The sequence below is a fragment of the Sinocyclocheilus rhinocerous genome, unplaced genomic scaffold (genome assembly GCF_001515625.1).
Source record: "Sinocyclocheilus rhinocerous isolate Xijiao unplaced genomic scaffold, SAMN03320098_v1.1 scaffold688, whole genome shotgun sequence".
NCBI lineage: Eukaryota > Metazoa > Chordata > Actinopteri > Cypriniformes > Cyprinidae > Sinocyclocheilus > Sinocyclocheilus rhinocerous.
In genome coordinates, this window is record NW_015651641.1 from 221,737 (window position 1) to 237,333 (window position 15,597).

The 15,597-nt window shown below is 39.8% G+C and overlaps 1 protein-coding gene across 1 annotated transcript in view; it reads right to left on the reverse strand.

Moving 5' to 3' along the window:
- Positions 1 to 13,922: 13,922 nt before the first annotated feature.
- LOC107713304 (COP9 signalosome complex subunit 4-like) overlaps positions 13,923 to 15,597 on the reverse strand; it is a 7,485-nt gene continuing 5,810 nt past the window's right edge. The window contains exons 6-10 of the mRNA XM_016518765.1: positions 15,207 to 15,357; positions 14,957 to 15,127; positions 14,759 to 14,874; positions 14,410 to 14,494; positions 13,923 to 14,317 (exon numbers count right to left, since the gene is read on the reverse strand). Coding sequence (XP_016374251.1) covers positions 14,184 to 14,317; positions 14,410 to 14,494; positions 14,759 to 14,874; positions 14,957 to 15,127; positions 15,207 to 15,357 — 657 coding nt within the window. The 3' untranslated portion in view covers positions 13,923 to 14,183. The remainder of the gene's footprint in view (positions 14,318 to 14,409; positions 14,495 to 14,758; positions 14,875 to 14,956; positions 15,128 to 15,206; positions 15,358 to 15,597) is intronic.

Below are 15,597 nucleotides of genomic sequence, written 5' to 3' on the forward strand. Positions count from 1 at the left end.
GTTGGGCTGTGATTGGGAGTGATGCCGGAAATCAGAGGGACAGAGGTAAGTTGGCTGTATATATATTGTATATATATATGAGATGTTGAAAGTGATTTTCTTGTGTGGTTTATGTGCTAGTTATGCAGATATTTTAAATTGTATTTGGGGAGCTTGTTTTACAGAGCTTAAATCTTTAAATCTTATTTGAACTTGTCCATAATCTTACCTTGGCTTTGTGATCTTAAAAGTATATTCTGGGTTAAATTCCAGTTAAGCTCTATCAACAGAATCACATAGATAGAATTGCTTGCCAACCTTGTTTGGGCAAAGTTTGACCACAAACATTTAAAAAATAGGGTTGTAAACATTAGCATTTGACAACATGATTTTTTTTTTTGGGGCTCAACTGATCAGTGAGACAGGAGTTTCTAGTTTGTAGCTGTTTGTTGTGTTCCTTTAACTTGGCAATACATTGAGTTTGTTCTTGTGCTAAGGATACGGTAAATTCTCTGTGGCAGCAGATAATGCCTTTCATATTTCTCTTTCGGATACATTCCCCAAGTAACTTTTTGCATTCTTCAATAGACCAATATTGCCAAATTTCTTTGCCAAATCCCGTCTGACTGACTACTCACTACTGAGTCCTTGTGTTCCCCTATGATTTGAACTCACTCTCTGTCCATGAAGGGCTAACTAGTCCACCTTTCTCAGTGGCCAGTATTCTGTCTATGTGCTCAAGACAGTCATATGTGTGCGTTGTTACTTATCTGTGTTTACTGTCTCAATAAAAACTCTTTCTTTGACTGGTTGTATCTGACAGCCACCTGTCTGACATCCTTTATTAAAAAAAAAGTGTAGATGGGGATGGTTCAGTTTAGGGTTTTAGTGTTGGTCGGCACATGAAGAGTAATATAATAATCATTATTAATAAATGGTAATAAGTTTCACTTCCAATATCACCTAATCATGTTTGATTGCTTATTGCATTGTGTTTAATCTAGTATGTGATTCATATTACATGCATAAGGTATATCACCCAGGATTTAATTGTTTACTTATTTAACATAGATGTAGAGGTCCTTTTCTTCTTGTTTTGATCCATTGTTTAATAAATCATTAAAATAAGCCAAGCTCATAATCACATATAATATGGAGGATTAAATCATATTTAAATGTAATCAGTTGAGTTTCAGTGGTGATGGAGAGTAGGATCCAAACAAGCACACCAAGGAACTAGGGGCTAGAAACAAGGAACGTTTGCATTCTTCAATAGACCAATATTGCCAAATTTCTTTGCCAAATCCCGTCTGACTGACTACTCACTACTGAGTCCTTGTGTTCCCCTATGATTTGAACTCACTCTCTGTCCATGAAGGGCTAACTAGTCCACCTTTCTCAGTGGCCAGTATTCTGTCTATGTGCTCAAGACAGTCATATGTGTGCGTTGTTACTTATCTGTGTTTACTGTCTCAATAAATAAACTCTTTCTTTGACTGGTAAGTTTCACTTCCAATATCACCTAATCATGTTTGATTGCTTATTGCATTGTGTTTAATCTAGTATGTGATTCATATTACATGCATAAGGTATATCACCCAGGATTTAATTGTTTACTTATTTAACATAGATGTAGAGGTCCTTTTCTTCTTGTTTTGATCCATTGTTTAATAAATCATTAAAATAAGCCAAGCTCATAATCACATATAATATGGAGGATTAAATCATATTTAAATGTAATCAGTTGAGTTTCAGTGGTGATGGAGAGTAGGATCCAAACAAGCACACCAAGGAACTAGGGGCTAGAAACAAGGAACGAGGAATGAGGAAATAGAACTAAAACTCATCAAGATTTTACATCTTTCAAGAGCTGACACTGAACATAACAAACATGAGTGCACGCATACAGAGGGACCAAACTGCCAACAAGATGGAAAAAAGATCAGAGAATCACAAGGAGTAGCTGAAACCAGGCAGAACCACAAACCAAAAGTATACAAAACAAGAGCATGGAAAAACTGAACCATGTTCGTGTAACGTGCCAATCCATGAAATTAATTTTACAAAGAATTTTCTGTTACCCTTGCCTAAATCCGCCACTGCATACAGTTCACTAAAAACAACCAGTTCAAAAGAATGATTCATTCGCAAACCAGACATCAATCCAGACCAATCCATGCCTAAATCTCTGGATTATACGGTAAGTAATAATGTTGAAATTAGTGTTCGTTTTCTTCCACAGACTGATCGGTTCGCTTCCTAAGACCTCAAAATATCGTCAGGAGACACAGTTATAGATTTTGTGTTCCCTGATATGCTTTTTTGACTCTGGTGGTAACTGCTAACTTGCATTTTATAAATGACCTATAGGCCCACGGTTTCAGCTCAAAATCTTCTTTACTTTTCAACTGACGAAAGAAAGTCACCTACATCTTAAATGGCCTGAGGATGAGTAAATTAACAGCAAATTTTCATTGTCATTTATCCCTTTAATTTGTACAGTTCAGCTTCTATACATTTATTCAATAAATAAAAAAATGTACAGTTGTTCAAAAAAAGAATAAAATGTTAAAAAAAAGTTCAATAATGAGACAAATTTCAGAATGAACTTCAATATAATCTTTTCAATGAAGCAATGAGTATCACGCAATAACTGAATGTAGTCACTGATAAACTGTTCAGCAGCTCACTCCCAAAACAACTGTGAAAGGGGAGGCGTCTTCACCATGTGACTAGGTTCTTTACTGTAAAAAACAATTCATCTTTGAGGCTCTTTCAGTATGGTATAAAGAGTTCAGAATGTTCTTGATACTTGCTTTTCAGACAGATTTTGTCGTGTCTTTCTGTTATTGAAGGACCATTTCCACTTACAATGGCACCTTACCTGACCACCGATTACCTGAAGAAGCTTTTTGAACCAGCCGGAAGTGTATTTGTTGCCTTTTTGTTTTTGATTATTTTCCAGTTTGTGTTCAAAGTGGATTTTGAATGTCCTTGTGACCCTGAGGAAAATTCTAAAGCCTGCGCAATTTACATGAGTCTACCTGCCATCTCTCTTTGCATTATAGTGATCATTACTGAAAAGAGCACAAGGAGCATTTTCTGCAACAATGGAACAGGAATGAAATACAAGTGCATAGTTTTTTTTATGTCAGTAATTAGAGGACTATCTGTAGCGAGCCTGTGGATAATTACATTATTGATTGATGGGGACTGGTATGTGTGTCTTAAAACAACAAACTATGACTTGCCTCCTTATGAGCAAATCTTTTGCAAAAAGATCCCATTCCAAACCCCTGCTGAAGCTGCAGAAATCCGAGTCCAAAAAAGTCTCTCACGCGTAAGTATGATTTTTATTCATTTTGGAAAAAAAAAAAAAAAAAAGAACATTAAATCAAATGAAATATTGTGGTAGTGTTTTGATAGTGACATCTAAATAATAATGTCATAATAAGCACATGCTTTATCTCTCTGTTTGTAAGTTAAATACAATTTTGCATCACATATAACTAGTCACTGAACAAATCTTTGCCTGTTATCTCGCGATTAATTAATATACTTTCTTTTTAAGGAGATCGCCATATTGGTTTTATTTGTAGTAAGTGTCCTTTGGATATTCATAGCTATAAGACAATTTCACTGCAGGCAACCACTTGTATATCAGTATAATAAGTTTCTGCTGGAGGAGACCGACCTCTATATAATAAAGGAATTGAAAAAAATGGCTGAAGGCACAGCAAAGACAAGAGGACAGCAACAAATACAAAATGTCAAAGCATTTTTAGACCTTAGTCCTCAGCCAGAGTGTGTCGTGCTTGCATCCTTTAAACTTTATGCCCAAACATCAGAACCAAAGCAGACGGCAACTGTAAAATAGTGACATCTAAATAATAATGTCATAATAAGCACATGCTATATCTCTCTGTTTGTAAGTTAAATACAATTTTGCATCACATATAACTAGTCACTGAACAAATCTTTGCCTGTTATCTCGCGATTAATATACTTTCTTTTTAAGGAGATCGCCATATTGGTTTTATTTGTAGTAAGTGTCCTTTGGATATTCATAGCTATAAGACAATTTCACTGCAGGCAACCACTTGTATATCAGTATAATAAGTTTCTGCTGGAGGAGACCGACCTCTATATAATAAAGGAATTGAAAAAAATGGCTGAAGGCACAGCAAAGACAAGAGGACAGCAACAAATACAAAATGTCAAAGCATTTTTAGACCTTAGTCCTCAGCCAGAGTGTGTCGTGCTTGCATCCTTTAAACTTTATGCCCAAACATCAGAACCAAAGCAGACGGCAACTGTAAAACACAATGTTCCAGAAACACAGCAACTGGAAGATGTTCTGCTCACAAATGTTCAAATCACTGCAAAACAAAGAGAACAACAGCAGCCGGAGGCGGTTCTGCTCGCAAACATTCAAATCACTGCAAACCAAACAGAACAACAGCAAACCCAGAGCTGCTAGTTGGAGCAAACACATCTACATCATCAGAGCATGCCAGGCAAACAGCTGACAATATACCAACTGTTACAACCCTTTATTTGTGTCTCTTTCTTTTGAAAGTGTTTGTGTCCAGGGGCTCTGCTGATTGGCTCCTGCAGGCTGATGACTTGTCCATTCTGATTGGTGCAGTCGACTCCAGGCACACCTTAAAAGCCCTGATGTCAGTTCCTTTGGGAGGAGGGGAATTGTGTTTTGTTGTTGGGTTGCTTTGGCTGTGTGTGGTTAAACAAGTTTGCTCCGTGATTATAGTTTGTTCTTTGAAAGTGAAGCTGTTCTGGTTTTTGACCCAATTGACTGTTGTACTGATATTGTTCTGGAATGCCCCTTATAAGTTTGTTTGCTTAACTTTGTAAATAATTTCTAATTGTAAATAGTGAAGGCTTGGGAAGGTAGGGAGACTGACGCCACCTTTTTGTTTATTGTAACCTCTTTTGGACTGTGTTTTTTGGTTGGGGAGCTAGGAAAGTATATTGTATTTTTATTTTGATATTCGTTTGTTAGGGTTTAGGAAAGTGGGTATTTTAAAAGACGGTTTTGTTTGTTATTTTGGCATTGTCAGTCCCCGAAGAGATATCCCTATATTTGCCTACTGGATTTTCCTTTTGTTTATATCATTAAATCTCAGAAAAAAACAAAAGAGATCCCTTGCTTCCACTCTCTCATTTCATGTTGCGTCCTTTACCCATAGACGGTCACGGGGCTCATCCTGTTCATTTTGCGGCACGTTTAATAACGAGGTATGATTTGTGTATTTGCGCGATCACTGCGAGTTTTTTTCCTCGTGTTTGCCTGGTGGTTTTCATCTACTGAGGAAGGAAGTACAGGGTTTATGATGACCTTAAAATTTGAACTTGACAAATTTACGATCGCACCTACAGAAGAGGAATTTCAGAAGTGTCGGAAAGATGATCTATTGGTAATCGCAGATTTTTTCGATATAGTTGTGCCTCGAAGTGCGTTGAAAAAGGAGATTAAGGAGGTACTGCACACGTTGGTAAAGCAAAAGATCTTACCTGGTGAAATGGAGGTAACGGGTGTTGCAACAAACCCAGTGCTTTCTGAAGGTTTAGACACTTCGGAAACGGAGCTCAAATCTGAAGTGCTCATAAGCATAGATCCCGGTAATCCTTCTTCACCAAAAGATAAACTGCTAACAATCCGACTAAAGGAGCTGGAGGTGGAGTTAAGCCGACAGCACTACCAGAGTCAGCTCTTGCATGTCCGGGCACTCGAGCTTGAGACCCAGAAAGACATCCGGCTAAAAGAGCTGGAACTTGAGCAAAAGACTGGGCAAATGCAGCGTCCTTCTTCTCCTGGATTGCAAGGAACTGCTGCTCCTGTGCCAGGAGCCACCTCATCTCCTTTTCCCACAGGTATGTTCGGCATTGACTTTAGAGCACAGTTTATACTACGATTTAATGAAATCCACTGTGTTACGAGCTTATGAGCTCAATCCAGAAGCCTATCTGCAAAAATTTAGAAAACATCTGAAAACCTCCAGCCAAACTTTTGTTGAATTTGCCCGAGAAAAAACTATTCTGGTTGAGAAGTGGTGTGCAGCAAATAGTAGTTAGTACATTTGAACAGCTTAAGGAGTTAATTCTCATGGAGGAGTTTAAGAATTGTGTTCCTGAGAAGATAGTAGTTTATTTGAATGAGGAAAAGGTGACCGGTTATGAGAGACCTGAATATCAAGCATTGCACATCTAGTGCCTACCTTCCACAGTCTCGGGGTAATTGAGAGGTTCCATCAAACTCTTAAGTCTATGCTTAGAACTTACTGTCTTGAACATGAGAAGGACTGGGATGAACAAATTCTTCTTTTGTTGTTTGCTGTCAGAAATACTGTCCAAGAATTCCTTGGATTCAGTCCAGCTGAGTTGGTCTTTGGGCATTCTCCTCGTGGTCCATTAAAAATGTTGCAAGAACAACTTCTTTCTCCAGGTCACTCAGTTACAGGCAACAATGTATTAGACCATGTAAGCTCTTTTCATGAACGGTTGCATTCTGTGTGGCACGACAGACCCTAGAAAGCTCACAGTCCCAAATGAAAAGCAGATATGATAAACGTACTGTTCAATGGTCATTCGAGCCTGGTGACCAGGTTCTTGTGTTACTGCCCTTGTCTGGGTCAGCTCTTCAAGCTAAATTTGATATGCTGATATGTCATATTAATATGCTGAAATTGTATGTTTCTCGTCCTAAGACTGAAGGCACTGCTCCAACTCCTGTTGCCCTGGCCTGTCTGTGAAAGCAGGCTCTTTAGATTATTCGCTAAGTATAGATGATCTTCGCATCGGGACTGCTGGTCTGTTTGACATTTCTTTGAAAAATTCTGAAACACTTGAAAATTTTAGTTTGAAACTCTCACACCTGTCCAATTTGTCTCAGAAGGAACTCATGCAGTTGATTGAGAAATATTCTTCTCTGTTCTCAGATGTGCCCACTGTAACAAATGTCTTGGAGCACGATATTGATGTAACAAAATGCCTATCGTGTCAATCCAGCAAAACTTGAGATCATGAAAAAAGAAACGCAGTACTTGGTTGAGAATGGCTTAGCTGTGTCAAGTTCGAGTCCGTGGTATTCCCCATGCCTTTTAGTTCCTAAGCCAGACGGAACTTGACACATCTGCACAGATTACCGTAAAGTAAACCAGTTGACTAAATCTGATTCTTTCCCACTTCCTAGAATAGATGATTGTTTTGATCGCATTGGTCAAGCAAAATTTGTAACAAAGTTAGACTTGCTTAAGGGCTATTGGCAAGTGCTCAGAGATCTCTGATTTTGCTACTCCAGATGCTTTCCAAAAGTATAAGGTCCTCGCTTTTGGCCTGAAAAATGCTCCGGCTACCTTTCAACGCTTAATGTGTTGGCTAATGTGAAACATTGTAAAGCGTATCTTGATGTTGTTTGTTATTTTGAAACATGGGAAAGTCATTTAAAAACTCGTAAAAGTGTAAGTATTTTCTAGGTTCAAAAAAGTTAATCTCACTCTCAATTTTTCAAAATATGATCTCTTTCATGCCATGATCACCTATTTGGGTAAACAGGTCGGCCAGGGAACCGTTCACCCATTGGAGGCTAAAATTCATGCCATTATGGAATTCCCCTCTCCTAAAACTAAAAGGGAGCTTAAACGTTTTCTCAGAATGGCCGGCTATTACAGAAATTTCTGTAAAAACTTCTCAGATGTAGTTAAACCACTCACTGATAACCTACGAAAAGATGTCTCTTTTGTTTGGAGTTCTAAATGTCAAATGGCTTTTGATGCTCTCAAAACGTTGTGTAGTTCTCCAGTCCTTGCTGCCCCAAATTTCTCTAGAGCCTTTAAACTCGAAACACCTTTTTGCGATAAAAGTTCTTTTTGCATCTACGTGTACATATCTATGGTTAAGATGCCATTCACGTTGCTTTGGCTACACACTTAAATGTACTGATAATAAAGAACTAAATTGGTAATGACATCATAACAAGTGAAGCCACCACACCATGATTTAATTGAGTAAACATTTTCTAAGAAGCCAACGTTATATCTGAAGTCTCCCTTGCACATTTTTACAATGCGAACTTCCTAAGCATGTAAATTAGTGATGCACCGAAATGAAACTGAAACGCCTAACTGAAATTGAAATTTTAATTTAGCCAAAATCGAAAGTAAATTATATTTAATAATCATTTGATTGATTAATTAAATTTATTTAATAATCAACACAAATAAAAACTCTCCGGTTACTAACGTAACCTCGGTTCCCTGAGATAAGGAAACGAATGTTGCGTTGACACACTTATGGGGAAACTCCTCTTTACTGTGATACTGAAGCCTGATTTGTTTACGTTCGTGTAGCTGCACGAACCAATGGCGCTTCAACCCGCCAAAAGGGAAGTAGCCAACCTCTATATAAGTAGGTTCTGAGCGCCATTTCGTCAGAATCTTTAGACTGAAGCGATAGTCATCGATTCGAGTACAGCCTTATAGCATGGCGGCTTACACAACGCTTGTTCCCTTATCTCAGGGAACCGAGGTTATGTTAGTAACCAGAGCATTCCCTTTCGAACAGTCTCTCCTGTTGCTTTGACATGCTTATGGGGAAGAGTCCAATAGCACCGTGCTGATAAGCGAGTGCAGAACGAAGCCGCTCTGCAAGCCCAGCCCCGGAGCACTCTTGCTGAGGGCTCCTGAAAACATGAACCAATAATGAGACCCAAGCCATTCAGGCTTAGGACTACATAACATAACCTTCTCCACTTACAAAGGGGATTAAGTAGAATTAAGTGGACAAAATCCGTGTCTGCAGGGCAGGGACGTCCAAGTTATAAAACCTGGTGAAGGTAGACAGCGATGACCAGCCAGCGGCCGCACAAATGTCACTAATAGAAATCCCACTGGACCTTGCCCAGGAGGAGGCCATTCCTCTGCTGGAGTGGGCTCTCACACCTATAGGGCAATGCAAGGCAAGCCCTCTGAGGCATAAGCCAAGGCTATAGCATCCACTATCCAGAGAGATCTCTGGTTTGTAACCGGCAGCCCTTTAGAGAGGCTTCCGAAGCACACAAAGAGCTGCTCAGAGTGGCTAAACAGGCCAGAGCGCTCAATATACACCCTAAGAGCCCGAACTAGGCAGAGTGAATTGGTACCCTGCTCACCTGGATTAGGGAGCACAAGAAGGGTGATGACTTGTGCTCTAAATGCACTAAAAAAGCACTTTCGGCACACAGCCATGTCTTGGTTTGAGGACGACTTTACAGTCGATAGGCCTAAACGCAAGACAGGAAGCACTGACTGACAGTGCTTGGTCAACCACTCACTTGACTGACGCTAGAGCCAAAAGGAGGACGATCTTAAGTAACAGGAGCCGCAAATCGGCCACCTGGAGCGGCTCAAAGGGAAGGCCCTGTTTCCGATTCTGTCACTGCTTGTGGATAATATTCCTTTAACGATCCAATCTTGTTACATGCTCTAATGCTCTAGTACTGTAGAAAAAAAAAAGTTATTTTCTGTGGCCACGAAAATATACTTTCTTAGAATTTATATGAAATTACACTGAATGTTTGCTGGACGAACAGATTAGTTGATTGTAATATTAATTCTGCTACAGTTACTACTGACAGCTGATATAAATAATTGCAATTAATTATAATTAATTGTAATTGTTTATATACATTTCCCTTTAGAGCTTATTTGCTACATTGGGAATGAGGAAGTAGCGGCTGTAAAAGCCTGACACACTGTTCGCTAGAGGAACCGTTTCCACGTCTCCTTTTGCAAGCAGTGTTTGTACTTTGGACCGGAGAACATGAGCATCATTATCCCATACCGAAGTTTGAATAACACCTCTGAAGCCAGGTGGCCTGTGAGCAAATTGGAGCAAGTAGCCTTGTTCTAGTTATTTTCTGTGGCCACGAAAATATACTTTCTTAGAATTTATATGAAATTACACTGAATGTTTGCTGGACGAACAGATTAGTTGATTGTAATATTAATTCTGCTACAGTTACTACTGACAGCTGATATAAATAATTGCAATTAATTATAATTAATTGTAATTGTTTATATACATTTCCCTTTAGAGCTTATTTGCTACATTGGGAATGAGGAAGTAGCGGCTGTAAAAGCCTGACACACTGTTCGCTAGAGGAACCGTTTCCACGTCTCCTTTTGCAAGCAGTGTTTGTACTTTGGACCGGAGAACATGAGCATCATTATCCCATACCGAAGTTTGAATAACACCTCTGAAGCCAGGTGGCCTGTGAGCAAATTGGAGCAAGTAGCCTTGTTCTATTATTTTTTAGAACCTAACTTGACATAGCTTTCCAAACCTGAATCGGATGGCAAGCAATTCTAACTTTTCGAATGGAAGTTCGCCACACGGGGGCGGGGAACTGACATATGTGGTAATGAGGAGAGGAGAAATGCTCTTTTGAGAATGTGGGTCCGCTATTGCAGCGGTAGTTTGCTTGGGCACGCACTGAATGAGAAGGACGGGCCCAGCTTGAATAGAGCTTCCATCGCTCAATGTTAAGCGGAGGGATGGAGAGCGAGCACAAACTTTCTTTGAGGGAGTTCCGGCCTCAGCGAGATCTGTCCCTCTCCTCTTCCTCTCTTGCGTTTGGATCAGGACAGCTTCTGAGTCTCAGGGTCTAACGTCACTCTGGGGCGGGGACCTTAGCGTTTTGGAAACGGGTAGCGTTTCATTGTCCAGGGGTGCTGCTGAAGCCCAGGTTCAGGCTGGGGCTGGGGCTGGAGCGGCACCGGCTTGGAAGGCTGCTGAGCGGACGGAGCCTTCAACCAGCTGCCACACTGGAGCGCTTCAGCAGGAAGTGACGCATTGCCTGAGATGACTTCTGTGGCGCTATGGACTGGTCAGCAAACCCATCCACGGCAGGGCCAAACAGTCCCTTAGGAGAGACTGGCGAGTCTAGGAAAGCTACTTTGTCCCCGTCTCTGATCTCTGTTAAATTCACCACCAAATTGGCCATGGCCTTGCCGATTGCCTGCGCAGTGGCCTTAGTAGTGCACAGAGCCAGGTCAGTCACTGTGTGCAGCTCTCTAAAGGCATCAGATCCTTGACCGGACTCATCCGTGGTGCTGAGAAGTTTGGCCTCAAACACTTGAAGCACCACCATCGTGTGGAGCGCTGAGCCAGCCCGGCCAGCAGCTGAATAAGCCCTGTTTGCTTGGGCTGAGGTAGTCCTGCAGGGCTTAGATGGATGTGCTGCATGGGTTTTTAACCCCAGAGCAGATGGAGGGCACAGATGCGCAGCATACCTTCTTCTTTCTTCGGCTTCTTGCTTGCAGAGTCAGCGAGGAGATAATCTTCTTCGCTGAAGGAGAAAAATTCTGATGAAATGGCACTCAGAGCCGACTTATATAGAGGTTGGCTCCTCCACTTTTGGCAGTTTGAAGCACCATTGGTTCGTGCAGCTACACGAATGTGAACAAATCAGGCTTCAGTATCAGAGTAAACAGAAGTTTCCCAATAAGCATGTCAACACAACGGGAGAGACCATTCAAAAGGGAACAGATTTAGATAAGGCAAATAAGGCAGTTTTTATGTCAATGTTTTAATAACAGAATTTTGTTTCTGCTTCATTTTGTTGTCAATATATAAATGTGCAGTTTGAACTTCAATCGTGTGTGATTGGTTATAATGCGCAAGCTGTAAAAATGCTGTAAAAAGAAATATGCAGCAGCATGAGCAGATCTAAATTTAATGGCATAATTGACCATTTTCATCCAATTTTCACTTTATTTTATGACACCTCAAAAATGTTATATGTTGCTTGCTATGTTATTATTGACTACTGAATGTAGTCACTGATGAACTTTCCAAAACAGCTCAGAAAGAGGAGCTGTCTTCACCATGTGACGAGGTTTTTACTTTGATCTTTCAGGATGATCTTCTTTCAGTTGTTGTGTCCATGTGTTGGGACCATTTCCACTTATGGCACCTCAATTGATCTTCGAAGATCTGAAGAAAGCTTTTGAACCAGTCGGCAGTGCATCTGTTGCCTTTTTGTTTTGGATTATCTTCGAGTATGTGTTTAAGATGGATTTTAATTGTCCTTGTGACACCACAAAAAAATACTCGCCTCTGCACATTTTACAAGAGTTTGCCCATCATCTCACTTTTCATTATAGTGATGATTATTGACAAGCACATTAAGAGTATTTTTTGCAGCAATGGAACAGAAAAACAATGGAAGTGCATTTTGGGCCTTCACAACTATAAGACAATCTCACTGCATACAACCACTTGCATATCAGTATAATCATGTAGAGCCCTTTGAAGCTCCAGGGGGCTGAGCTCCTGCGACGATGCCGATGGTGACCCAGATGGAGCCGAGCAGACGCTGGGCGACCCTGAGGATCCTTGATTTTTAAAATTCGGCATATTGACAGACATAAGAAACAACAGTAGGCTGTACTGAATAAACAAACTTTACCTAGGCTAACATTAAATTAATTTCTTAACACTGACTGCAATTAAACATTAACAACAGTCAATTACAGGTATTATTAAACAAATATTATGAAATAACTGATTAACAACGTTTTACTGTTGAACTGCGGCTACTTTGAGTGTTTGCATGATATTACAGCGGTCACGTGGTACAAGTCAGAGCTCAGTTACAGTTTATAACAGTATGTAAAACAGGATGTAAAAGCTTTTTACAAGTCAGAATCTAGTAATTCCAACATGGTGTGAACGTGCCCTTTTTCTTGGCACGTTAGGCCTGTTAAAGGGTTAGTTCACCCAAAAATGAAAATTCTGTCATTATCACCCTCATGTCGTTCTAAATCCGTAAGACCTTCGTTCATCTTCGGAACACAAATTAAGATATTTTTGATGAATTCTGACAGCTCTCTGACCCTCCCATAGACAGCAATGTAATTACCACGATCAAGGTCCAGAAACGTAGCAAGGAGATCGGTAAAATAATCCATGTGACATCAGGGGTTCAACCGTAATTTTACAAAGCTACGAGAATACTTTTTGTACGCAAAGAAAACAAAAATAACGACTTTATTCACCAATTCGTCATGCGGATTACATACATTTTCTACGTTGTTTACGCTTTGATTTGAACGAAAACGTATCCGCGTGACGCAGCTGACACAGAATAGCATACGCTGTTTGTGTTCAGTGGATACTCTCCAAAATGGCACCAGGGTGAGGGTCAGAGAGCTCTCAGAATTCATCAAAAATATCTTAATTTGTGTTCTGAAGATGAACTGAGGTATTACGGATTTGGAACGACATGAGGGTGAGTAATTAATGACAGAATTTTCATTTTTGGGTGAACTATCCCTTTAAAGTCACCATACAATCAAAATGGCCAATTTTTGATTTTTTTAATGGAATATTGCAGTACTTACAAATTATTTTTAAATTCACATGCTTTGTAATCTTTAATCAAAATAACCCTTCCCTTTTGCAGCAACATCTCTTCTCTGATGACGTGTTTACTGGCACGAGGGTGGGACATGCTGTCACTCACGAGATGCATTTTATTTTGGTTAAGCATTGTTTTTCTCTGCTGTCAGAATCACTGGTCTAAGTTCCTCCCGGACTTGTACTCGTTTGCTTGCTTGTTTTAGTAACTCGTTAAGGCCTATGTGAAGTGACTTTCATGTGAAATGAATTGCTACCATATTCACATGGTTCGTAGTATTTCACTATTCAATGATTTTATCTTTCGTCACTGAAATCAATTCAAGTTTATTTGTACAGCGCTTTTCACGATACAAATCGTGGCAAAGCAACTTTACAGAAAATTACGTTTCTACAATATATTTAGTAGTAGCTTATCAGTGGTGACTGTCAGTTAATGTACGGAAAAATCAATTAAAGACGTAATCAAACAGACGATGAACACTATTAACAGCAATTATTATAACGAATAATCAAACATTAAAACGAGGCATTTTGATTAATGATTGTTTCTAGCAGCAAAGCAGTGAAGCAAAACAGAGACAACATTTCTGAGACACAAGGAATTTTTCACGCCGTTTAATAGGCATCGTATACTCACAGACCATAACTATGAAAATATAAAACCTCACTAGCAAAAAGGTCAGGCTTAACAGAACATTAGCATATATGTGCTGGAAGTCTTTTCTGTTTTGACCAATGAGAAGAGAGAAAGCAAAGTGTTGATGACAGAAGAGCATGAAGAGGGTTTATTGGGTCATCTGGGCCTCGATGGCTTGTGCCGTCCACTCCGGTGCTGCCTGACTGATCTTCTCCAGGAGGTTGTTCACCTGGAAGCACAGTGACTGAATCTGCTTGTCCCAGGTGGGCAACGGCTCTCGCGCTGATGGAAATATATATATATATAACATATTTTGTAAGTCTCTTAAATTGCACAATTTTTATCCAACAAATTCAGTCAAAAACCAAACTTACTTTCAAAATGGACAATGCTGTCTATCTGGTCAATGAATCCATTCATGCGGCCCTCAGTGATCATTTGTGACGCTATCTTTTCTGCCTGTGGGAAAACAAAGATATTTGTATACAGAAGGATTTCTGAAGGATCATGTGACACTGAAGACTGGAGTAATGATGCTGAAAATTCAGCTTTAAAGCACAGGAATTAATTACATTCTAAAATATATTACAACAGTGATTTTAAACTTTGAAAATATTTCACAATATCACTGTATTTTTGATCAAATAAATGCAGCCTTGGTGAGCAGAAGAGACTCATTTACAATAGATGTTTCCTAACAAAGTCAGTCAAGCACAGCTGTACCTTTGCAGGTGGAATCTCCAGAAGTGCTCCTAACTCTTCAAACGTGATGTTATTGTAGAGTTTGCTAGCAGACAGCAGGTTGTGCTCAATGACTGCTCGGTCTAAGATGCTTGAACCTGAAAGCATTAGACAAGTAATAGTCATTGCCTTTCCTAGCAAATAACAAATAATTGATGGTAGTAATGTAATATGTAATACCATCGGCTGTGGTGGCTTTCTGATGCGGCATCAGCATGGCAGCAAACTCTTGCAGCTGGTTTCCCCGAATGATTCGATCCAGGTACATTTTTTCCAGGATGCCGTAAGCGGCGAGTTGCTGACAGCGTTCATCCTTGAAGAGCGTAGCCAACATACGAGAGCGCTGCTGACCTTTTGGACACATTAAGAACTGATTATATCATGTGACCAGCTTCAAATGAACGATAGAGATGTAACAGATGAAGAGTACCTGCAGAGGCCAGTATAGTGCAGTGAAGCGCATGCTTCAGGGCCTCCAGACGCTCAGTCTCATGGACGATGGATTTGTAAGAAAGCTCATTGTAGCGCTGAGCTGCTTCAATGAACTTTCTCCGATAGTCCAGAACTCTGGCGTAACATACCTGCAAAACATGATGGAATATATTACAGTTCACAATAATCAGAAAGCAGCCAGACATTACAAAATCACAAACTGTCCAGTTAGTAATCTAACAGACCTTAGTATTTGGATGCACTGGGTTTATATTGGGCCCCTTTTTTTTTTTTCTTCAACCAAATAGCAATTACTGCCAAGTAACTATAGAAATGGATAAATATTATAATATTTATATTTAAAATTATTTTATTTATACTATATATAG